The sequence below is a fragment of the Pinus tabuliformis genome, chromosome X (genome assembly GCF_031772625.1).
Source record: "Pinus tabuliformis cultivar Carrire ecotype Pingquan chromosome X, CPIR1, whole genome shotgun sequence".
Taxonomy (NCBI): Eukaryota; Viridiplantae; Streptophyta; class Pinopsida; order Pinales; family Pinaceae; genus Pinus; species Pinus tabuliformis.
The window spans coordinates 578,906,708-578,932,000 of NC_142308.1; the positions used below are offsets into that span (position 1 = coordinate 578,906,708).

Here is a 25,293-nt window from a genome sequence, read left to right on the forward strand (position 1 = left end):
TTTGGCAATGTTTCAAAGGTATTGGTTCACTCGTTGAAGACTTTATATGCTTGTTTCTCTCTTTATCAGCTAAGTGAAAATTGAGATAAGGGCCTCAACTTAGCTCTGATACGTTGTAGAAATTTAATGATCAACACCCTTAACCCAGTTTACAAGTTTGCATCCGTTTGTTTAAGCCCAACCCACATGTTTTGACTTGTTGACATAAATTTCAGTATGCATTTATTGCAAACATTAAAGAGTGCTTCTACTAATTTTTCATTTTCCTATCAGCTGATAATTAATGCAAAAATTATGGAAGCATTCAACACATTTGAGACACTAGTTTTTGATCAATCTGACCCTAGAAAAACCCCACAGCCTCTTGGGGAAAAGCGGTCTTCAAAGGAGGATTTTAGTGCTTGAGAATTTTAGAACAAGTACATAAAACAAACACAGTACTTATCTCCCTTTTCCACTGTAGCATTAAATGCTCTTTTCTGGATATTTGTGCCCACTGAATTTTTTCATGTTTCCATAAAATTGCATGCCCAATTTTTTTGCATTTTTTCACAGCTCAGCTCCTCAAATTTTGTGCTTAAATTTTGCCTTGAAAGTTGTGCAACCCTGCCTCGATTTCTGTGCTGGAAGGTGCATTGAATTCTGCACTGAAGGGTGACTGTCTGCCTCGATTTTCGTGCATGAGAACAGATGAATGCTGCCTTGATTTTCGTGCTTCCTGTAGCAGTTGTCCCAGAATTTGTGCCTTGAATTTTGGGCCTGACAGCTGCTGTAATCTCCTCGAAAACCATGCCAGGAAAACCCTCGAAAATTGTGCTGCTGTCCCTTGAAAACTGTGCCTCAGCTCCTTGAAAATCGTGCTGCTATTTCCTCAATTTTTGTGTCGTTTGAAGGTTCTCCTCCTTGGGATTCGAGCTCCTCTTCTCTAGCTGCAATTTCTCTCCTCCTTCATGAAGTTTCTCCGTTTTCTCTTCTCTTCATGCTCTCTCTCAAGTGAAGTGAAGAATGAGCCTACCTTTTCCTCTTTTGTCTCCTTGGCATAAGATTGAATCCCTAAACCTAGGATCCAATGGTTGAGATTTCATCCTCAAATCTCAAGATGTGTGGTTGAGATTAATTCTCCCAAATGACCCCCCTCATACGTTTGCCCCATCACTTAAAAGTCTCTTAGTATCTTTTTCAAGTTGTGTACTTTTTCTATTTTTTCTCATAAAATGATTTTTCACCTCACTTTAATATAAGAAAAATACACTTAGTACTTTACACATAAAGTCACTTTATAAAGTACAAGTGACTTTAATATTAGAAAAAGTACATGGTACAACACTTCTAAGTACCTTTTCCACCCATGACATTAATTTAACTCATAAATGTCATTGAAACAAAAGTAATTAATGTGTTGACTAGGTTAAAAGGGATAAAAGCCTAGTAACACCTCTCCTTGGTACTATTTTCAACATAAAATACTTTGGACTTCATAGTCCTAGGGTTAGGCTTTGCATATACTAAATTGGAAAAGTAAAATTATCATTTTTATGCAACTCAACTATGGATGAACAACTTGATGGGCATACCTTTGGAGTTATTGTACTGCTTATTGCTATAATCGCTACCTAATAGAGGAGGTAATACAAGTGGTTAAAGAAGTGGCTAACTCGGCAAAAGCAAGCCTTGCTAAAGTATGCCTCATATCCACGTTTTTAGCTTTAAAGGTGAATTTTGTGAATAGACCAGTGGGGTGGCAATGGGATCCCCTCTTTCACCAGTAGTGCCCAGTCTTTATATGGAAAAACTTTAAAGCAGGGCCCTTAATACTTATCATCTTAAATCTAAAATTTGGAAGAGATTTGTTGACGATACTAATGTCATCTGGCCACATGTTAAGGAGGAACTCGCAAATTTTCTGCAACACCTCAATAACATCTTAGCAGACATCCAATTCACTATGGAGACAAAAAAGTGGTTGCATTAATGAGGAAACCTGATGGAAAATTGGATCACAAGGTTTATCGGAAGAAAACTCACATGTAAAACTACCTTCACGCAGACTCTCATCATCATCCCTCTCAAAAGATTGGTGTCATTAAAACCTTGGCCTCTAGAGCCTTCAGAATATTTGAATCTGGCCATCAATCCAAAGAAAAATAACACCTAATTCAAGTCTTTAGCAACCTTGGATACAATAAGAAAGATATTAAGGATGCCCTTCAAAAAGCAATAAGGCATGAAAATAATCTTCCTAGCTCTAGCCTCTAGCATCCTGAATCCAGGGAAGACTGCATACCCACCATACCTAAAGGGAACCATTGACAAGATTGCCAAAGTCTTAAAAAAGGAAGTGATTAAAACATGTTTCATATCTCATACCACCATTAGACAAATGATGAAATATGTGAAAGACTACATTGACCACTTCCATTTCAAAGGTGTTTACAAAATAGACTGTTCACGTGGAAAATGTTATATTGGAGAAACTGGGCGATCCTTGAAAGAAAGAATCAAAGAGCATGGTGTGGACATAAGACATGAAAGGACAACGAACTCAGCTATTGCTGAACATGTTAAAAACACTAAGCATCATGTTAGCTGGGGAATACCAAAATCCTTGCTAAAGAAAACCACTATTATAGACAGAGGATAAGGGAAGCCCTTCAGTTAAAAGAACACACTAATAATATTAATAGGGACAGTGGCCTTGAGATCAATAAAAACTGGTGGCCCTTACTAACTACTGATAATAATAATAAAAATTAGTCCCTTTTGTGGGCTTACTTTAATCTTTGTCTTACCTTCCCTTTCGTATATCTCTCTCTTTCCCTTTTTGCTTCCCCCCATCCCTTTGTATCTCTCTCTTTCCCTTCTTCCTTCCCTCCATCCTCTTCCCTGTCTTCTGCCCCCTTGAGTTTTATTTATCTTACATTTATCTCAGGTTCTATAAGCTGCATATGGCTATTTAGATCTGTTACGTAATAGACATTATTAATATACTACAGTATTATCTTTATATGTATATACTATTAGTAAATTATATATTATATGTTTTTGATCTCTCTCTCGATATATATATAAATTTATTTTATTATACTCTACTCTACTATTAAATAACTACTATAAATTAATTTAGGTTTAATATATCCATTATACTATAAAATATACTATTGCATAACCTAGAATATACTATAGGCTATTTATATGTATATAATACATCTATATATAATATATATTATATAGATGAGCATATAATAACATTATTATATAATATTAAATTATATAGGTCTATTATATACTATTGATATTCTACTTTAATATTAATTCCATATACTTTTATCAATACTTAAATGTAATTTTAAATCATAAGTATTCACTTAGTTTCATGTCGGCTATTTATGGTTATAATTGGTGCATTTGAGACTCTGCTCACAATATTTATTACTCTACATGCTCTTTACCTTTCTGCAAGTCTTGAACATGGACCTGGCTGGTGGTTCAGAAATGTTGACTGAAATACTTAAATCTGTGGATTTTCCTCCAGTGATCAACAATTTCATCCACAAAAAGCTAAAAGTAAATTTTTATGCATGTTTAGCCACCTTTTAGGGTTGCTGTGTTGGGTTTACTAGATGTTTTATGTGTTTTTAGCAATTGAAAAATTGCTGCAACCTATTTCCTAGTTTACTCATTAATTAAACTTTGTTTATTTTTTTTGCTTATCATCAATTTTGTGCTATTTTGTTATTGCTGTCACAAATTTTGCACGTTGTAAATTTGCTGCTTAAAAACCCTAATTTATAACAGCAATTGGTAATTTAAAGGTAGCATGTGTTTGGGAGCCTCTTTGAGCTACTCTAGGACTAATTAAGCCCTCTAGATTTAGCCATAGGGTCCTTTGAACTTGTTACCTTAGAATTACATCTCATCTCACCCAGAGCCCTACTTTATTGAACATTATCCTTGGGTGTTTTATTTAGTGGAACCCTTGGAGGGTATTTGGCTTGGGAATACTTGGGTTATCTAATCTCCGAGATCCGCTGGGGAAGCCTCCTTTGTGGGGATAGGATCTGACCATAGAACAATAGGGGAGCAGCTGCTATGGTGGCAGTGGCAACTGATCCTATTGTTGCCCTTAATCTAGAGTGCTTAGTGCAGCATTCCACCGAGGTGCTAGATTTTGGTAATACTACCAAAATGTGCTTTACACACTCTGTTTTACTGCAAATAGGACGTTAGGCCATTTATGATGTCCCTAATATGACCAACCAAGAAAATTCTCATAATTTACAAGATAAGTCAAAAGTCCATACACCAAGTAGTCTTTGAATCCATCTGCTCTCCATATCTGAATAGGTCCAGTCTATTTTTCAAAATTGAAGTCAAAGGAAGCTTTGGATGCCGGAAAAGAGTAAAGCTTCTTTGAAATTTGTATCATAATTCTGGATCAGCTTACCCAATCATTAACACCAATTCTCCAAACTAGACCTTGCATCTGGATGTTCATCTTAATATTTTTTCCTCATTCTTAGGTGTGAGAGATGCACGAGGTTTCCTTGCTTCATGCATTTGGAGGAGATTTTTTGGATTCTTGATACCTCTGATGAAAAGTGGTGTATCACAAGAAATTAAAAAAGTACGTATTTCTCCTCTCCTTGGCCTGGAAAGTGTTTGACTGGTCTCCTGAATATCCAATTTGTCCAAAGTAAGAATATCCTTCTGATGAGCTAACACCCTCCAGTTCAACAGCCATGATTTGGCATCAGAATCCCACAATTCTTTCCAAAAGAAAATGCCCTTCTTGCTTAATATGTGAGCTTGGGACTGAGGGATTTCAACAATACATTGACCTTGATTTTTCCAACTCCAAATTGGTCGCAAATCTATGTCCCAAACGCTTGAATAAATCTAACAGTGAATTGGATTGTGAGCTGCTTGGTGAGCTTGGCTCCATGATGGGTGTTATTAAGGTACAAGATTTTGCAGGCCCAACATGTTCACAAGATTCTCCGTTATATATTATTAAATTTTCTAAAATTTTGAAAGATTCGTGTTTTTTTGTATTTGTGAGATCCATACTCCTGTAGTTTATCCCATAATAAGGCTACTTTCTAGTTAAGGGGCACCAGAAGGCGCTGACCATGAAAGGTAACAACCCAATCCAAGGTAGACATGGTTAGGGGACAGAACCAAAATAGGCCTTTGAGCATCTCAGCTTGACTGCAAATAGGACACTTGGGTAGTGCTACATGACAGTGAGTTAATCCCCAACCAACAGGCAGGCCACCCGTGATAAGAAATTAAACAAAACAATGTTATGTTAGGCCCTACAAGAGCTTCCATAGGCCCTGATGCCTAAACAACCAAGTCTTCTGTTTCAATCTTGAGAGCTTGTTTAATTGGTCATCAAGAAAGGTTTCAGACATAGGCACTTGTATCCATTAGATGGCTTGTATTTGGTGAAGGACTTTGATTCGTTCCATTTCCAATCTGGCCACCAGGTCTGAAAGGGCTTGCAGACCTAGCTTGATAAACAAGAAATCTGAGATCAGGCCTTTGACTCTGTCCAGGATAATTCTGTTAAGAGTTTGCATGCTCAAAACTCATCTTTAGCTCGGCCATGGATTCCAATTTCTTGTCTGAGCATCAAATAAGTCTAACAGAATTTATATTGTTCCTCAAGAACCCAAAGGGCAAGGAACTAAGCAGTTTCAGCTAACATTCTTCCTTCCTCAGCCAGAATTGGAGATCACCACGAAGAATGATCATTATGATTAAACGGTATCCCAAGTCTCAGGGACTGGCCCTTCCAGTCAGATAATGTTTGACAACTTCATAGGTGTTCGAAATGCTTTAAGCCACAAAAGTTGCTTGAATTTTCACCGAGTTTGGGGTGACACCAAGGTCTGCAAGTTGGGACCTTGCTAAGATTTATAATTTTATTGACAAGAGAGGCTTCAGAGAGTTGCAGTTCCTCAGTGGCATCTTTCAGCTTTCTTTTTCCCTCCAGTGCCTGAATCTCACACTTAGCTCTCAAAGCTCAGGCTTGGGTATGCAGAACATGTTTTTTATTTTCCAGTTTGATTTGATTTAGAGGATGATACTAAGTCAACAATCGCATCCCCTCTAGTAATTACCAATCAACTTCTATATATTTTAGAACATCCACTAACATGTGTGCATATTCAGGTTTGTTACTTTGTGCCATTGGGGTCAAATTTTTTTTTAGTGCCCTTAATACACCCTTTCTTGTTTTTCAGATATTATGCCTTAAAAATCCTCAGTTTCAAACTAGTTAGTTTGTAAGCACAATGCCACCTTGAAATGATGTCCATAAGTTGAACACTAGACTATAGAGAAACACATGTTTCATGTGTCCTTGCTGTTTGGATACATTTAGGCAAGCCTATGCACCTAGAATTGATTTTTCTTTTTGCAACAAACACGGATAGAGAGCAATTTGAGTTAAATGGAATGGGAAAGCTTTTAGGATTTCAATTTTCAACATTTCTAGTTGCACTTTGGTTTATATGTAAAAGTAAATGCTTGTATGTTGCAATAGATCTTTTGATATCATTAGAATAAATTTAAAGTTTATTGACATAAATTAAGCTAATTGTCATCTGGATCTTTGAGGGTATTGGTTCCTGAACAATTACATCCTTTGGTTGTGTTAGTTTTTTAGGGTGCCTCTATGGGGATTGAATTAGTGTCTTCCTTAAGGAAACCCAGCTTTATGACATATGTGCCCTTGATTACAGATGTGGATTTTATTGTAGAATTGTGTTAAATGATGACTAAAAGATCAAGTTCACTCCTTAGATAGGAAAATGATTTCTTCTCAGGAAATTTTATTTAATTTGGTATAAAAGCCTAACATCTATTACCTGTTGATTTATTTCTGCCATGCTAGGTTCACATTTTGGGATTCTCAAACTCAGTCCAATTCGTCCCATCCTAAAATGTTTTTGTGCATATGCCTAGGGCTGTTTTTGCTGGTTCATGCAGTATATGTTAGATTTCCTTAAAACCCAGTAACTGATTTGCAATTTTCTAAGTATAAAAACCAGAAATACAAATAACAGCTGTTCCAGAAACTTAAATTGCAAATACACTGAATTTTCTAACTTAGCATGCACAATGGGGATTAATAACACATCAGAAGACAATCACAATCAACACATAGAACACAAGATATACCCAGGAAACACCAACTCTGGCAAAAAACTGCAAACTTTGTGCGTCTTTTATTATTTTCAGCAAAAGGGTAATCTTCAGAAAATTTACAGCAAGGGAAAACTTCCCTTCCACCACAGGAAAACCACTGATCAACTCCCAAGATAAAGCGATCTCCCTTCTGTGCATTTGATCTGCCAAATGGCTGTGTAGATCAGCCTATCTGCGCCCTGTGTGGATGCGCAGTTCTCTCTCTGCGCACATGTGTGAGCTGAAGGGCTGCGATAACACTGTTTAAGTTAGAGGAACTCGGCCCTTACTAAATCTCTCCTTCTTGGTTGCTGAAACTCTGTGATCTGCTGAAACCCTAGTATCTCCTTTCGTTGATCTGACACACACTGCTTGTGCACTTTGAATTGGCCATTTACTCACTCTATCTCTTGCTTATAATTTTGACCTAAGCTTCTCCTTCACTGTCAACGGATGAGATTAGATCTTGATGAAGGGCTGAGATTAAATCATAAGTTAACTTAGGATTTTTAAATTTTCGCTAAGTCCAACTTTAGGAAATAGTTAAATAAATTAATATTCTGGCAAAGTGGTTGTCTTGTGGGTCCCTCTGCTAGCCTTAGCACCTAGGCAAGCAAAACCCTTACTTCTCTACTCCAATCAACACTCCCTCTTAGAGAGGAAGGTGTTTTGCACTACACCCAACTTCTCTCTGAGGTAAACAAATCTGTTCCCTAGCAATGCCTTGGTCAGAATGTTTGCTATCTGCTCCTTTGTTGGTACATACAGCAGTGTAACTATACCTCTCTGAACAACATCGCTGATGTGATGGTAACGCATGTCGATGTGCTTTGAGCGATCGTGAAACACTAGATTTCAGAGAGCTTGATGTAGCTCTGATTGTAACAATGGATCATAGTGGGCTGCAACTCTTTCCCAAACAAGTCCACAAGAAGTTTCTTCAACCAAATAGCTTCGTACCCTGTCAAACTAGCAGCCATGTACTCAGCCTCAGTTGAGCTCAATGCAATTGATCTTTGCTTCCAGCTAAACCAAGAAACAACTGCTGATCCAACACTGAATGTGCATCTCAATGTGCTCTTCTTGTCTATGGAGCTCCTTGCCCAATCTGCACTAGTGAAGCCCTCGAGCTTCACTCCATTAACTTGTCTATACCACAATTTGGACTCTACCATCCCCCTGAGATATCTCAATACGTGCTTGGTAGCAACCCAATGCACTCTGGTAGGCTTGACCATAAACTGCCTCAAGGGGTTAACTGCAAAACATATGTCTGACTCTTTGTTTACCAAATACATTAGTGACCCAATTAATTGTTGGTAAAGTGAAGGATCTACTCGCTCCAATTTGGATGTATCCACCTTCCTCCAGTTTGCGACTAGAGGCGTGGTCATGGGCATGCAATCCTGCATGTGAATTCTCCTCATAATCTTCAGGGCGTACTTGCCTTGCCCCAAGAAAATCTCCCCATTACCCTCAAGCTATAGGAAATAGTGCATCAACCCCATATCCTTCATCTCAAATTCGCTTGCAAGATCATTCTTGCACTCCTGGATGAGCTTATCTTTGCCTGTCAAAATTGGATCGTCCACATATAACACAAGAATAAGCGGCTCACCTCCAACAATAATGTAGTAGGGTTTGGGGTCCGCTTCACTCTCGTGAAGCACAATCCTTGAAGGTAACTGTCTATTCGAGCATACCATGCTCATGGAGCCTACTTGAGCTCATACATTGCTCTCTTGAGTCTGCATACGTGTGTTTTTCTGTTGCATGTCTCAAATCCCTTCGGTTGCTCAATATAAATCTCCTCCTCAATGACCCCATTGAGGAACGTTGTTTTAACGTCCATTTGGTGGATCCTCCACCCCATCTGAACTACAATAGTTGCAATAGCCCCGACAGACGAATATCTAGCCATTGAGGCAAAGGTCTCGTCATAATCGATCTCCTTTTCCTATGAGAACCCCTTTGCCACGAATTTGCCTTATATTTCTTGATGCTCTCATAAGCTCCATGCTTGATCTTGTAGAGCTAGTGGGAGCTTACCACAGATTAGCCCTCTAGCCTTGGCAGCACCTCCCATACTTTATTCTTGGCATACTCCACCATGGCATCTCTCCACATCTGTTGAGTGGTTGCCTCCTAGTAGTTGGAAGGCTCGGCATCCAACAACTCGGTCATAAGTGCCATATATCTTGTGTACCTTTGTGGCTGTCTTCTCTGTCTAACTGATGTGCTAGGAGCACCAACTTGCTCTTGCGCCTCCTTGATCAACTGATCTACCCATCTTGCTCTCCTTCTCCTTGTGTTGGGATTCACGACATGAATGGGCTATACTCTTTGCTCCAATTGCGTGTCCCCCTCATCCTTATGCTGCTTGACCTTCGCATCAACATGTACAACTGTAGTTTGAGGTGATGGCTGATCATCCTGCTTGGGAGCCTACTGCTCCTCCTGCACTGTAGTCAACTCACACTATAAAGACTTCTTCATAGCCCCTTCCTCCTCAAACTTCACATCTTTCTTGATCATTGTTTTCTTGAGTGCTAGTATATGCAGCCTGCACACCTTGGATGTCTCGTTGTAGCCCACGAAAATGTCTTTTTCTATTGTGGGTTCCAACTTCCTTTTCTCCTATGGTACATGGTAGTACACTACGCTGCCGAATATCCATAAATGTGATACATTTGGTTTCTTCCATGTAAATGCCTCTTGTGATGTATCTTGCCTCAACATTTTGTGTGGGCTTTAGTTCTGCAAGGAAATTGCTGTATTGCATGCCTCGGCCCAAAGAAACTTGGGCAACCCCTAGTCATGCAAGATGGCTTTGGCCACTCTAATTGTGGTCTTGTTCTTCTACTTTGCCACCACGTTTTGTTGAGGATTATATGGTGTAGTCAACTCCCTCCTGATGCCCTCCTTCCCACACAACTCCTTGAATGCATTTGAGGTTATGAATACCTCCCTAGTTAAGAGGGAGTGTTAGAAAATGTAACTAGGTTTGGTCTTCATAAATGCTATTGTACTTATGTTATTGTATATTTCATGTAAAAGATCAAAAGAAGAAAAATAAAGTATTATTTTATAAGTATGGGCTTCATGCTCAATTTGGTTTGTCATCTAGGTCAAACACGTTCTTCATGCTTCTATGGTTTATTGAGTCAAAAAAATATTTGTCATAAGTCAAAATATTGTATTGGAGTCAAGTCCTGTTTGGACTTTGAAAATAAAGTGTAAAAGTAAATTTATTTGAGTCAAAAATGTAACTTTTGTACCCTCAAGACCAAGTCAGCACTGCCTCATCAAGTTGGCCCTAAAAGGGGTAATTCGACCTCTTGGATGTGTATAAATAGGGGCAGCTTGACCTCATTTGAAGCACCAAGCAAGCAAGTTCGATCTCCAAGAAAAGAAGAGCGAAATTCAAGAGGAGGATCAAGAAAGAAAGAAGAAAAAGAAGAAAAATGAAGTTTCTGCCCTAGATCTCTTACACATGCGAAATTGTGAGGATGCTGTAGGGGCCGAAGTTGCAAATCCACTGTAGGTCCGAAATTCTGAAGTTGGGGGCCGAAATTTTGAAGCTATAGCTGATTTTGAAGGAGTTGACTTGAGTTGACTTTGACTTGCTGAAAAATCTTGGGAGGAGGGCTGACTTAGGTCTTGTTGTTAGGGTCTTGGATTTCTCATTTGATCTGATTCTATAAGTAGAGAAGAATTTTTTGGGTTTTAGCCTTGGAGGGGGTTTCCATGGCTTGGAGCCTACATCTTGTGTCCATTGTCTATTTGTGATCTTCATAGTTTATGGTTTTGGTAATTGTTTGATGAACAAAACATAATAAAAGTAATAAGAATCCAACATAACTTCACAAGCAATTATCAAGTAAAGAGAAATCACCCTAATTGCTGCCCCTATCGATTTCTCAACGTGGTATTGGAGCTAAGGTGAAGGATAAGGCTATCAAAGATACCTTGAAGACATCACTTGCAGGAAGGACACAAGGAAAGACACAAGGAAGAATATAAGGAAGGACACAAAGAAAGACATAAGGAAGGATACAAGGAAGAAGACTAAAAAAGGTTCATCTTGAACAAAGACTACTACTCCTCTATTGAAGGCTCTTGTTGACACATCATCATCTTAAAGAAAAATATTAATCTCTCTCTTGGAAGATTACCACATTGAAGGCTCTTTGAAATACATCTCTATAGAAGGCATTATGTTGGAATTCTAAGTCTAACTGTTAGAAACCCTTCATGTACTTTTTTGATTTATTTATGCCTACTTGTTCTGATTAATTAACAAGTTATTTACCATGTAAATACTGAAAATAAATACAAGTACATGCTCAACACATTACAAGTCATTAACTGAAGGAAACAAAACAAGCACACAAGTGACACTGTTGTTTTTGGACCAATGTCCCTGGAAAAACCCAATGCGGGAAAATTGGTGCAGCTATCTGAGGGTTTTAATTATTAAGCAGTTTCAGAATACAATCTGGGTCCCAAAACTGGCTCACCCAACAGAGAATAATCTTGGCAGTAGTACCTCTCCTTCGGAGACAGATATTCTGGTTGAAACCCCAAATGAACAATCCCACAGCTCCCAGCTCCAATCTGCCCCACGAAAATCCTAGTGTCTGCCTCTAGGGACTGCATCAACCCTTTCTGGCCCAACGTCTACCCGTCACCCTAAATAGCCCTGCGTCAACCCTTAGAGCCTCTGTGTCACCTACGCTGGCTCTTTGAGGCACTGCGCAACTCCTGGCTGCCTCTGCGTGGGCCCTAACTGGCTTTGCGTGAACCTTTGGCTGGCTCTGCGTCCCTCTCTCTCGGCTTCTGTGCTGATCCTCACGGTACTATCTCTGCCTCTTTGCTTCTGTATTCACTACCCCTCAGTTGCAACTCTGATCACTCCTTCGATTTCCTCAGCAAGCCCAGCCCCAGAAAATCGAATTCTTGATCAACTCAGTGTGTTCTCCAAGTGACCCTCAAGCCTCCTCTTATACTTTTCTCATTGACAATTCAACGGTCGAGATTAAGTCCCTAATCAACAACTAAGATTAGCTCTGGCTTGATCCATGACTTTTGGACCTTTCTAACACAGTTTTATATTAATTCACATTAATATTTTATTTTCCCTAATTTTAGACTTAGGGACTCCATTAAAAATATTAATTATTTTAATATTTCTCACACTGTTTAGAATCTGCCCAAACCATTTCTAGGTATTGGAGATCTCATGTGCTTTAGCATTTCCACCAATTTTCGTGGCTAGAGCACATCCGATGCTACCCCAAATCAACAAAGCATCAAGAATCCTGGGAACATCATCTATACTTTTTGAAGCAACTTGAAGTCACTATTGTTCCAGGCATCCTAGAAGTCATCATTCTAGGACATCTTTGAAGTCACTTGGTAGTCTTGGGAGCATCAAGGTATTTAAAGATCTCTTATATCAAGTAAGTACTACATTCTTTATGGCTCAATCTTCAAATCAAATGACTTCATTTTATAAGGAAGACAACAAGCTTGATGGGTCAACAAACTTTCAAGCATGGAAGAAAATAATAGATTTGGTACTTGTAGAAAATGAAGTCATGGACCATGTTTTGGGCAAATTTGTAGAACCAGAGAAAGATAAGTCTCAAGAATGGGCAAAGTACATGAAAGGAGAAGTGAGAACTCAAAGAATTCTCATTAAATCCATTAAGGATCATCTTATTCCTTTTGTTGTAGATTTGGGCACATCTAAAGCAAAATATGACAAATTGGTGAAACTGTGTTCAGTAAGCACTATAGGTCATAAGATATCTCTAAGGAATAAGCTTTACAAGACAAGGTTATCGAAGGATGAAGTCTTGACCTTATATCTCTTGAAGGTCTCACAAGTAAGGGATCAATTGCAAGGGCTTGGAGAAGTTGTTTCTGATTTTGAATTATTAACGTGTATACTCAATGCATTACCTCCTGAATGGAGTACTTTTGTGACAAGCATTTACTCAAGAAAGGAGACTCTAGACTTTGATGAGATATGGTCTTTGTGTATGATAAAAGAAACAAGTTTGAAAGCAAAAGATGACATCGAGCCAAATGAAAAGTCTCAAGCTTTTGCTGCCAAAATAAAGAAGAAAAAAAGGAAGTTTGGAAAGTTTGAGTCTCTTCAAAGGAACAACAATTAGCCTCAAAGAAATCTGGATATGTCCAAGGTGCAATGTTTTGGATGCAATGAATATGGACACTTTAAGAGAGATTGTCCCAAAGACCCGCAAAATAAAAAGAACAATAAGAGGAAGGAAAGAAGTGGAGCACATACAATTGAAGAAAATGAAGAACCCGAAAGAAATCGAAGAATGAAGACACCAAGGATCTATATTATTGAAGGACTCCCCCACTATCAGGTTTGCTTACAGTATGTTTTCTTTTTCATTAGAAGATGACAATTATAGTAGCATGTACAATTGCATTTGTAGAATAAGTTTGGTTTTTAAAGCATGGCATCATGGAAAGAAGCATAAAGCATTGGAAGGATTAGAGTCTACATCGTCAATTGCATCAGTAGCAGTCATCAAGCAAAGATAGAAGATTTTGGACCATCCAACACTCCACCATTCATGCAATTACCTTTGACATCCACATCATTATAAAAACAGTCTACTAGCTAGATAGCGATTATGAGGGTTTTTCACTATGTGAAAGAATCTTTGTAACATGACAAAAAACATATTTCTACTAAAATTATGGAAGCTAGCATCAAAGGTCGCATGAATGAAGATAATTGAGTTGCAACATGAAGATATAATTGAGTAATTCTCATCTTAGAGAAAGAATCTCATCTTGAACATCATTTTAAACATCATCCTCAAAAGGAGATGTAGCTCGTTCAAAAGGAAGAATACTAGATGGCAAAGGAAGAGGTATGTATATCCTTAAGAGCTTCTCTCTAGGAAGGATAATTCATGTCTTAAAGTAATATTGCAGGACGAGCTTGTTGCAGAAATATGCTTGGTAACACAAGCATGACATGTTTGGACAAAACTCTTTTGTTCAATTGCTCGACACAAAGAAGCATGATGAATAAGAAAGAACTCTTCCATATACATAGAAGCATGATAAATGAGCATGATGATATGTTTTGGAACTCTTCTAGTATATAGAAATATGATGGATGGGTAGAACACATGATGTTATTAACCAACATCCGATTTGGTCTCTTGAAGAATGAAAGATGAACAACTTCAAAGAAAGTTGCATAAACTATGACAAATATGATTTTGAAGCTTGTTGATTAGTTCACTCCACATTGATCGATACTTGAAAGGCAGAAAGCATGAAGAATAATTTTAGTATGAAGATAGACCATACAAAGGGATGCTGATCTCAGAGGGAGCTAGTAGCAGAACATGACATCTTAAAGGCTATCATGACTGGGTAACTTTAACTTTAATAACTTGGTATTGATGATTTGTTTGAAATATGACTTGGCTACCTGGAAGATGTTACTAAAATACAGATTGGAAAGACAGTAGTTGAGATTATATATCTACAACAGCTTGGTATTAACTCAATTGTTCAACATATAGATTGAGTGGACAACATTAATTTTGGTTTAGAAGTATTGATGGCAAAAATGTGCACTCCATGAAGGTCGAAAAAGTAGCAAGTCACAAGATAGCATGTTGGTCATGTTGGATCCAATGATATTCAACATCTTGATGAATAGAGGGAGTTGCGATTAACTCTATATTAATTGGCATGGCAAGATACTATTGATGATGAAGATATTATGAATATTGATTGATGGAAAGTGATGTAAAAAGGCTAATGGCAAGAACCCTGTCACAAAAGGAAGATTGAAAGAGAAGTTTGGCTCCACAACATCTAGGAAGGTTGAAGCTCATATATGATATGAAGATGAAAGATAGGAGCCCTTGCAACGATTACTATGATCTCCACGAAAGAACAAGTAGCTGATGAAAGAAACAAAGGAAGAAGCATATGTTTGAAATTAACTAAATATTATGATGAAGTCTCCCTGATTGAGAGGGAGCAAGAAATCTCCTTTATATTTAAGGAGTAAGGACCTCCTCCCTGGTTGAGAGGGAGTGATGGTGGACACCATATTCTCCATAGGTGTCATGCACTAGGCCAGGACTAACCGCCGTACGTCTAGTGTATCACACTGGGAGGGAGAATGGAGGATTGGATAAGCATATGGGGACTAGTACTCCTTGAGGATTGAAAATCCAAGATAGGAAGTAGTCTTGTGGACCGACACTCTTTGAGGATCTAACAAGGTATCCAAGATAAGAGTGGTCAAAGAGGACCAATATTCTTTGAGGATTGGGAATCCAAGATAAGAATAAGTCCTAGAAGGACATACCTTGTGAACATCCAGATGGGGTATGTGCCTTGAGAGGCTGAGGTGTCCATATGTATGCCTCCTAGCATTGTGCTCTAATCTTGTGGAGAGTTAGAGCTTGTTAGTCAAAAGGCCTTACTATGTTGCTATTTGATAATGTTGGTCATGATGTTGATGCTTAAAAAGATGGCTTACCAATCCGACTCTTCTTATGAGAACATTTCAATTTGAGAGTATCCTTTTCCCTGTTATGAGATTATGAATACCTCCCTAGTTAAGGAGTGTTAGAAAATGTAACTAGGTTCGATCTTCATAATTGCTATTGTACTTATGTTATTGTGTAATGTTCCAAACTAGGAAAAATAGTGCTATGCAAAGCAAACAATAAAAACAACACCATAAAATTGAAACATTCAGTGCACACCCATAAAAAGTACAGGAATAACCAACAACTGAGCCATTTTATTATAACCCGTGAGAAAATTACAATAATGTGGAAGTGGTGCACTTGGGCTTGCCTCAATGACAAGCGTGATCAAGCCCTGGTGGTAACATGTTAAGCCTAGATGGCACAAATAACTGCTACAATGATGCCTTGTGCTGCCCTTGTGAAACTGTGCTTTCTGCTGCAAAGATGCTGTTGGAAACCCCACCTCCGGTGCTTAGAAAATTACAGAAAATTAACTCAACCTCTCCACCAAATACCCAGAATAACCCACAAAGGAATTGGCCAAATGTTGACCTCGAAATTTTGGCCCAAATTCCCCTTAGCTCCTCTAGCTGCTGGCTAAGTTGGGACCCCTGTTTGACCCCTTAGATCTACCCAGAAAATTCTATAAAATTAGGAGTGTGATCCTTTCCCAAAACTCAGAAAAACCCAGAAAGGGTTTCCTTGGTTCCAACCTTAAAAAATTGACCCTTCACAACTTGGCCCTCCTCCAATTTCGAATTCTGTTGCTGTGACTGATCCTGTCAATCTCTGCTCTCCCAACTCCAACAATCCTCCTCAAATGGCCCTCCAAATGATCTCCCAGCTCCAAACTCCCCCGGATGGTGCTGCCCCAAAGAGTCTCACTCCAATGACTGCGCAGTCATGGAGGAGATGACGCAGTCCTGCGTGTGATGAAATGAGAGTTGCGTGTAGGATGGCCCTCTTGTCTGTAGTTTCCCTCTATACTCCTGAAAATGATGAAGGATGCTCCTGTCTCCCCAACTTCCCAGAGTGCCTCACATTGTGACTGCGCAATCCCTGCATTGTTGTTACTCCCCCTGTTGCTGGTACTCGACTTACAGCTACTGTAACTCGTCTCCCTGCTGCTGCTACGAACTGAGATGAAGAAGAACTCCCTTCTAGGGCTGGCACTCAAAGTCCACCGAAGCAAGGGTTGAGATCTCTGCTTGGAGACACTCGTGTGCTAAACAACACAATAACTTGGCTAAGCAGCTCGAGCAACTAAGATTGAGTTCAATATGTCAAAAAGATACCAAATGAGGCTGAGCCTCCTCTATTTATAATTCGTGGGCCTCTTTTCCCATGTGGGCCCCCTCCAACTAGCAATTCGACTTTCCCTCCTTAGTCATTTGAACTTCCCTCTAAGGTGGTGCGTATTTCCTCATGTGGGTGGCCCCCACGCTATGCCAACAAAACATTTCGGCCCCTTTTTCCTTCCTAAGTCTTTTCCAAAAATCACATGGGTCCCATGGCCTCCAAAATTGTCGAAATTGTAGAATAAATAAACCTGTAACAATTTAATTTCGGAAGGGACATTACATATTGTATATTTCATGTAAAAGATCAAAAGAAGAAAAATAAAATATTATTTTATAAGCATGGGTTTCATGCTCAATTTGATTTGTCATCTAGGTCAAGCATGTTCTTCATGCTTGTAGGCTTTATTGAGTCGAAAGAATATTTGTCATAACTCAAAATTTTGGATTGGAGTCAACTCCCATTTGGACTTTGAAAAGAAAGTGGAAAAATAAATTTATTTGAGTCAAAATTGTAATTTTTGTACCGTCAAGACCAAGTCGGCCTTGGAAGGGGTAATTCGACCTTCTGGATGTGTATAAATAGAGACAGTTCAACCTCATTTGAAGCACCAAGCAAAGTTCAATCTCCAAGAAAAGAAGAGCGAAATTCAAGAGAAGGAGCAAGAAAGCAAGAAAGAGAAATAAGAAGAAAAATGAAGTTTTTGCCCTAGATCTCTCACACGTGCGAAATTTTGAAGATACTAAAGGAGGCGAAGTTACAGATTCACTCCAAGTCTGAAATTCTAAAGCTAGGGGCTGAGATTCTGAAGCTAGATCTGATTTGGAAGGAGTTGACTTGAGTTGACTTTGACTTGCTGAAAGAGCTTGGGAGGAGGGCTGACTTGGGTCTTGTTGGAGGTCTTGGTCTTGTTGTTTGGGTCTTGGATTTCTCATTTGATATGATTCTATAAGAAGAGAAGAATTTTCTGGGTTTTCCCCTTGGAGGGTTTTTTCCCTGGCTCGATTAACCAGGCCGAATCCGATTTGGACAGGCCCGGTTTTAGAACTATGCGCGATACTTCCCATCATCTCCCATCTCAATGTCGAATTGCATGTCCGTTTTTGAAAGTTTGTTGGAATACTTCTTGTTTCCTGTCATATGACAGGACACACCGCTGTCCACATACCATAAACTGGTAGCCACTGAGATTTCCATGCAAGTAATGAGTGAAAACTCCTTAAAATGAGAAGAGAATTCATCTATCTTTGTAGAGGCTGCTACTTGGTCCTTCTTGGACCATTTCTTCTTGTTAGGGCATTTAGTAGCATAATGCCCAAATTGATGGCACTAAAAGCACTTGATCCTGCTGAGATCCTTTTTCTTATTCTCTCCCTTGGAGCTTGCTCTCCATCGCCTCTACTCTTTTTGCCCTTTGACTTGCCCCCTTTGTTGGCTAGGGCAAAATTTTCTTCCTCTTCCTCGGTCTTAACACGAGACCTAGATTGAGCTTGGTTGCGGATCTCTTCTTGGACACAGTCACCCCATAATCGCTCCCAATATGGTAGCTTTTCTTTGGCACATAACCCATCTGTGAAAGCTTGCCATGACTTTGGTGAAACCCAACATGGCAAAATTCACTAGATCCCTCTCTAGAATTGTTTTGCCCACGCAAGCCATCTCTTCCCTCACTTGGGTAAACTTGGTGATGTAAGACACCACATAATCAGACTTGGACATTTTAATGTGTCTGATCTTGTCCTTCAAAACTAGCTTTATGGTCTTGCTCGAACCCTAATAGAGGACAATGATGGCTATCCACATGGATTTGGCTGTCTTCTTCCCAGCTAGATGCTAAATAATGTGGTCTTTGACTCCCTCCAAGATGATTCTTCTTGCCTTGGCATCCTTCTTGTTATGCTGAGCCAACTGCTGAGGGTCAGTGGGTGCAGCTAGGACATTATTGTCAAATTCCCACAGCCCTTGCTTCTCCAACACCACTGCTATCCTCTCACACCATGAACAGAAGTTGGACGCACCGTCAAATCTGTCCTCAAATCCGAGACCTTGATACGCCAGACTGCCAAATCACATTGCTTAGAAATCTTAGCAGCCAAATCAAATTCGTGAATTCATTCCCTCTGAATTGCAACACTTGCTCCTGAAGATAAAAACTGTGCTTGGTCTTCAGTCAGAGGCTATGCTCTGATACAATGTTAGATTTCCTTGAAAACTAGTAACAAATTCACAATTTTCTAAGTATAAAAACTACAAATACAAACAACAATTGTTTTGGAAACTTAAATTGCACATACACTGAGTTTTCTAACTTAGCATGCACAATGGAGATTAATAAAAAATCAGAAGACAAATACAATCAACACATGGAACACAAGATATACCCAGGAAGCCCCAACTTGGGGGAAAACCTGCAAACTTTGTGTCTTTTATTATCTTCAACAATAGGTAACTTTTAGAAAATTTATCGCAAGGGAAAAGTTCCCTTCCACCACAAGAAAACCACTAATCAACTCCCAAGATAAATCGATTTCCCTTTTGCGCACTCGATCTGCGAAATAGTTGCACAATCGACCTATCTACACCTTGTAAGGACGCACAACTCTCTCTCTCTCTCTCTTTCTCTGCGCACACACGTGAGTTGAAGGGTGTGATAATGTTATCTGAGTCAGAGCAACTTGACCCTTACTCGATCTCTCCCTCTTGGTTGCTGAAATTTATGATCTGTTGTAACCCTAGTCTCTCCCTTAATTGATTTGATGCACACTGTTTGTGCTTTTTGAAGTTTGAACTGGCCACTTACTCGCTCTATCTCCTTGTATAATTTCGACCTAAGCACCTCCGTCACTCTCAATGGCTGAGATTAGATCTCGATGAAGGATTGAGATTAAATCATAAGTTAACTTAGGATTTTTAAATTTTTCCTAAGTCCAATTAATATTCTGCTAAGGTGTCTGTCTTGTGGGTCCCTCTGCTAGCCTTAGCACCTAGGCAAGCAGAACCCTTACTTATCTACTCCAATCAACAATATATTCCCAACTCCAAGAGAAGTGTAACCAAAGAAAATTGATATTGGGATAGGGGTGTGATGGAGAGAGAGAAAGGCTTACTATCACTGCTCTAATAGGTGGGGAGGAGATCTGGCTTCTTGTGTGATCTCTCACTCATGTTGAAACCTTTCCAAGTTTCAAATGCAGTTTCTTAAGACCATGGGTGTCTTGGAGTATAAGTTTCTAATCAGGTGTTGATTGTCTCCCAAAGATCTGGTCCATTGCTGTTGGGGACAATATTTGCATTTTCATATTGATATTTTCATCTCTTTTCAAACTGGGCTTTAGTAAACAGATGTTTCTACGGAAGTTTTTATCTTGTGCGTTGGAAGTACTTATGATTGGAAGAGGGTTATGCAAGGGTGCTTGTGTTTATGGGACATAGTTGTTCTTTTTCTCCAATCATGATATTATGATTCAAACCCTGGTTTATTTGGTTCTTACTTCAGTTCCAGTTTGGATTAGATTTCCAAGGGTCAAACCTACCATTGCATTTTAGGTCTAGAGAAATTCTTCAAGAGATTGGAAACACCAATGGCAAGTTCATCTTGTGGGTTTCAGCGACATGATGGGGTTTAATGAACTTAATTAGGTGTTCAGTGCAAGTTGACTTTAAAAGATGGATTCCTGAGGACATTGAGAGGTGTTTCTTGGAGCCAAAAGCTGGATTTCACAAATGTTGGATTCAGATGCAGGTTGTCATAATTGGGTTTCTAGCTGCATCAAGAACATTTCTGCAAAAGAAAAAAAATCTGAGTGAATAAAAGAATCAACGAATTGAGTATGGGATCTCTCATCAAATCCTTTGAAGATATGGAAAAGGAAGTGACAGGATCTCAATAAACTTGAAGCTGCTGAAGATATGAGTCAAGAAAAAGATGCAACAATAGAAATTGCTTCAATTTCACCATCTGAAAGAGATAATGCAAAAATGAAGTTCTAGAAGAAGAATCCATGTCGCAGTAGGAAATTTCAGAAGTCTCAGGGAATGTCAAGGTCGATGAAAAGACAAAAGTCCTGGTAACACAGGTAGGAAATATAGAAATCTTTCTTCAACTAGGAAAAGATGCAAACAATAAAACTAGTTTGGGAGAGTCATATGGATGATTTCTAATGCTAGTCAAGTCTTTATAGTTAACATGGTAAGCCTATTTGGATACAGAGCCAAGTAAATTTGATGGATTATATATCTCTTGCTCATGGATCAGCAAAAAAATGATTGTAGAACTTCATACCTAAGCTTTTGATTGGCCATTTTAGGCAGCTGGACTTTGACTGTTTGGTCATTTTAATGACCTCTGATCTTTTCTTAATGTTATAACCATATTTGCCGCTCCCTTACAGTGAGAGAAACCTTAGCTCAAGTTACCTTAGTTGCTGGCTCGAATGCATTCCTTTCCACCCTTATTTGTGCTTAGCTAGACAGCTCGTCGCTCCTAGCCTTCTGTCATCATGTATACCATCAATCCATGCCAGTGTACATCATGTCACTCTTTCCTTAAACTACACAGGATGTCCTCTTACAGGGACTGATGGAGCCCTACGTTTCTAGAATTGAGCCTTCCCAAGATGATTAGTTTGACATAGGATGTCATGAATTGGCTTGGGGTCAATAGGAAGTTTCCCAACTTCTCTCATCCCTAAGTGTCCAGATACTTCCTCCCAAATCTTGGAATGGCCTATATAAAGAGACCTTAGGGGTGGAAAGAAAAAAAATCTAATCCAGCGGCTGAAGATCCCGCTCCAGCTCCCTGGTCTATCACCTACATACATTTGCAAACTTACAGGGACAATTTCTCTGGCTCTAAGAAAGGTAAGTTAGTATGCTAAAGATCTAATCACAATAAACACATAATGATCTCATGAAAACATATCACATAGAGAGGGAAAACAGATTGATGTTCCATATAAATGAAGACTATAATAACAAATTATATCTTTGGTGATCGGTCCTCTGATCCCTTGACCTTCTTCCTCCCTTGGCTTATTCACAGACTAGGCTCATCTATGAAGCATGGAAGGACTTCCTGGTGGCAATCCTCTAACATAACAAGGTATTCTGATCGCTTTTTTTTTTCTTTCCACTGCTGAGAGGGTCTCATTATATAGGCCATTCTTAGATCTGGGAGGATGTATATAGACACTTAGGGATGAGAGAAGTTAGGAAACTTCCTTAATTATCGACTCCAAGTCAATTTATGACATCCAAGGTTGAATTGATCATCTTGGGAAGGCTCAATTCTAGAAACTTAGGGCTCCATCACTCCCTGTAAGAAGACATCCTGTGTAGTTTTAGGTAAGAGCGATATGATGTACATTGGCATGGAGCAATGGTATACATGATGACAGAAGGCTGGGAGTGATGGGCTGTCTAGCTAAGCACAAACAAAGGTGGAAAGGAATGCATTCAAGCCAGCAATTAAAGTAAGTTGAGCTAAGGTTCCTCTCACTGTAATGGAGTGGCAAATAGGGTTATAACACAATGAATACAAATAAGTGATATCATCTGCATCAGATACTGATCCACATTATAACAATGTTAGATCTAAGACTTTTGTGAGCAAACGTTTAGAGACAAAACCAAAAGCTTCACCCCCACAACTCTATTACTGAAATTAATTAGTTGTGCAAGGGGCTACAGTAAGTATTACATTCAATGGATTTACACAACTAGTTCATTCAAGGGGCTTCAACCATTAGCACATTTGTGGTCTCTTATATTCAAGGACTAAAGAACCAATCTTTATCATGGTGAGAAAATACTTGAGGCATAGTTTACAACTTTACAGTTACAGGCAAAGTCAGAATTATCTCGATGTTCATCCAGACCATCTGTTTTTCTTTTCTTTGCTAACTTTGAATATGTAAAATGAAAGGGGTTACATGCCAACAGTCTACTTCTTAGTGTTGTAAATAGTTGCCAGTCATTTTGATCTTATTGCTGATTGCATTATCTTTTAGTTTAGCTACTAAATTGCCTTAAATTGGTTATCGCCATTTTTCAAAGCACATTCACTTTCTTCTTTGGAAGACTTCATGGCTACAATATCTTAACTATAGAGTTTTCCCATTTTTTCTCATATAAAAAATTCTTGGTGGATTCATATTCAACGTTCTGAAAATCACAAACTGCATTTACACAGTGTACAGGTACTAGGTACCATGATTTATTAACAAAATTATGCCTTTCAAGTTGAATTTACTAATGCATGCTACTACAGAATGAAGGTGACGCTGTGGATAGTTCATATCAACCGGGGGCAATTGTTTCAAACCACATTTCCTATTTGGATATTTTATATCACATGTCAGCTTCATTTCCCAGTTTTGTTGCAAAGGTAAGCGACAAAATTTATTTAAATACCTACACATCTGTCATAATTTTATTAATACACGTATTGTTCTCATAGGTATTATTTATTATATATATTTTCAATTATTTCTGATTATTAACCTGCATCATTACCATGGCACTTGATAATCTGCGGCACGTTGTTGAAGAGGTCAGTGGCTAGACTTCCCCTTGTGGGTCTTATGAGGTTAGTTTGTGCGGTATTTTCATGATGAGTAACTGTTTTATTTATAATGACTAGTTTTCTCCTAGCTTTGTTATTTCATTTTACGGAGGCTTTTTTCTATTATCGTTTTGACTTCCATTGAAGCTTTTTGGTTTTACTATTCCTTGATTTCCCTATTTTTTCCTTATAAATATATGCTATTAATTTTTAAACATCAACCTTTGATCTCAGGACTTAATTACTTAGCACTTTTTTATAGTCCTATTCCTCAAGTTGAAATTTTTCCATTTTAGGCCATACTCATGGAAATGAGTTTAGAGTTGAGATATTGAATGTGAGTTATGGTGCAGCATATGTATTTTAGGATTTTCATGATCTTGTTACATATATATTTATAAAATTTTACTTTGCTTATTGATGTACAGCAAGTGCTTAGGCTGTGTGTATGTTCAACGAGAATCAAAATCTTCCAACTTCAAAGGTGTTTCAGGTACTGTTTGTTTATGCTCTATCTTGTATCTATTTAGTTTGACTGGAAAAATATTAGATCGATAGAAAAAGCCGAAAAATGTTGTTAGATGGAAGAAAGGAAGAAATAATTGCACTCGGGCTATATGGCCAATTCATCTAAATTACCATGAAATGCAAATGGATACGGATCTGGATTCGGATCCGGATACAGATCCACCAGAGTTTTGAAAAGCCAGGATCTGGATATGATGGGGAAACACCATGTACAAAAGACACAATAATATATATATTTTAAATTTTAGAAAACATATTGAAAGTTTAAAATCAAAACCATTCATGAATCAAAACATTAGAACTGAAATCATTTGTTATTTATAAATCTGAAGACTGAAATCATGATGCATCCTGCTTTCTACAAAAAGGATAACTGTAAGTACAAAATTAAGTATCTCGTCAATGATCACTTTAGAGTCTATAGATATGATGATGTAGAGTAGGTCTAAATACATGCCTTAAAATGGGTCTATATGCTCATCATTTGAATATTTCAACTCTACATCATGATCAATCTGTCATCTTCCTTGAAATTAGCCTCAAAATCTAAAAATTCCCATCTAGTTACAATGGTAAATGAATATTATACACTATTTGAGAACATGCTATAGTCTATGTATCATATTGTTCTAAGAGGACTCTTCATCTAGAGTTGGATGGGATTGATCTAATTAAATTATTTATGACACAACCATCCTTTGTACGCTATATATGATTATCTATGTATTGTCTCAAAGCTTTCTTGTTAGCATTATCAAAAGCCTTCCTACTAGCATTATCATGTGCTATACAGCCTCTGAGTAATTAATAACTTACTTATATGGCTATACAGCCTACAGATTACTAATAAGTAATCTAACTAAAATTTGAAAAAGAGTATTTGCTTTTTATGGTTTCAAACAGGTGGCAAATATCCTTAAAAAATAAAAAACAAGCCAAAAACTGATCTGGCGTGTGAGGTCTAGTTGGCACAGGATCTGTTTCGGTAGCATTGGACACGTTTCCATGTTTGGAGGATCCATCTGGACCGTAGCCATATTTGAAATGTGAATCTGTGGATCCAGCATCAAGACCCCACGGATCTGGTAACACAGCAATTCATATACAACCTTGAGCATTTAAAAGTTGTGGGTATATCTATGGTTCTGGCTTCAGGAA

General features: G+C 38.4%; 1 protein-coding gene across 7 annotated transcripts in view; it reads left to right on the top strand.

Moving 5' to 3' along the window:
* The window catches only part of LOC149141334 (Phospholipid/glycerol acyltransferase family protein), a 193,081-nt gene that overhangs the window by 37,559 nt on the left and 130,229 nt on the right, over positions 1-25,293 (top strand). For 6 of the 7 annotated variants that reach the window (XR_016265202.1, XR_016265203.1, XM_089452983.1 and 3 more), the window contains exons 2-4: positions 23,314-23,430; positions 23,594-23,631; positions 24,036-24,100. Coding sequence is in view for 5 of the 7 variants with exons in the window: in XM_089452983.1 (XP_089309109.1) it covers positions 23,314-23,430; positions 23,594-23,631; positions 24,036-24,100 (220 nt within the window). In the remaining 2 variants the exon portion in view is untranslated. Of the gene's footprint in view, positions 1-23,313; positions 23,431-23,593; positions 23,632-24,033; positions 24,101-25,293 lie in introns of all 7 variants that reach the window. The other variant, XM_089452987.1, reaches the window with a different exon arrangement.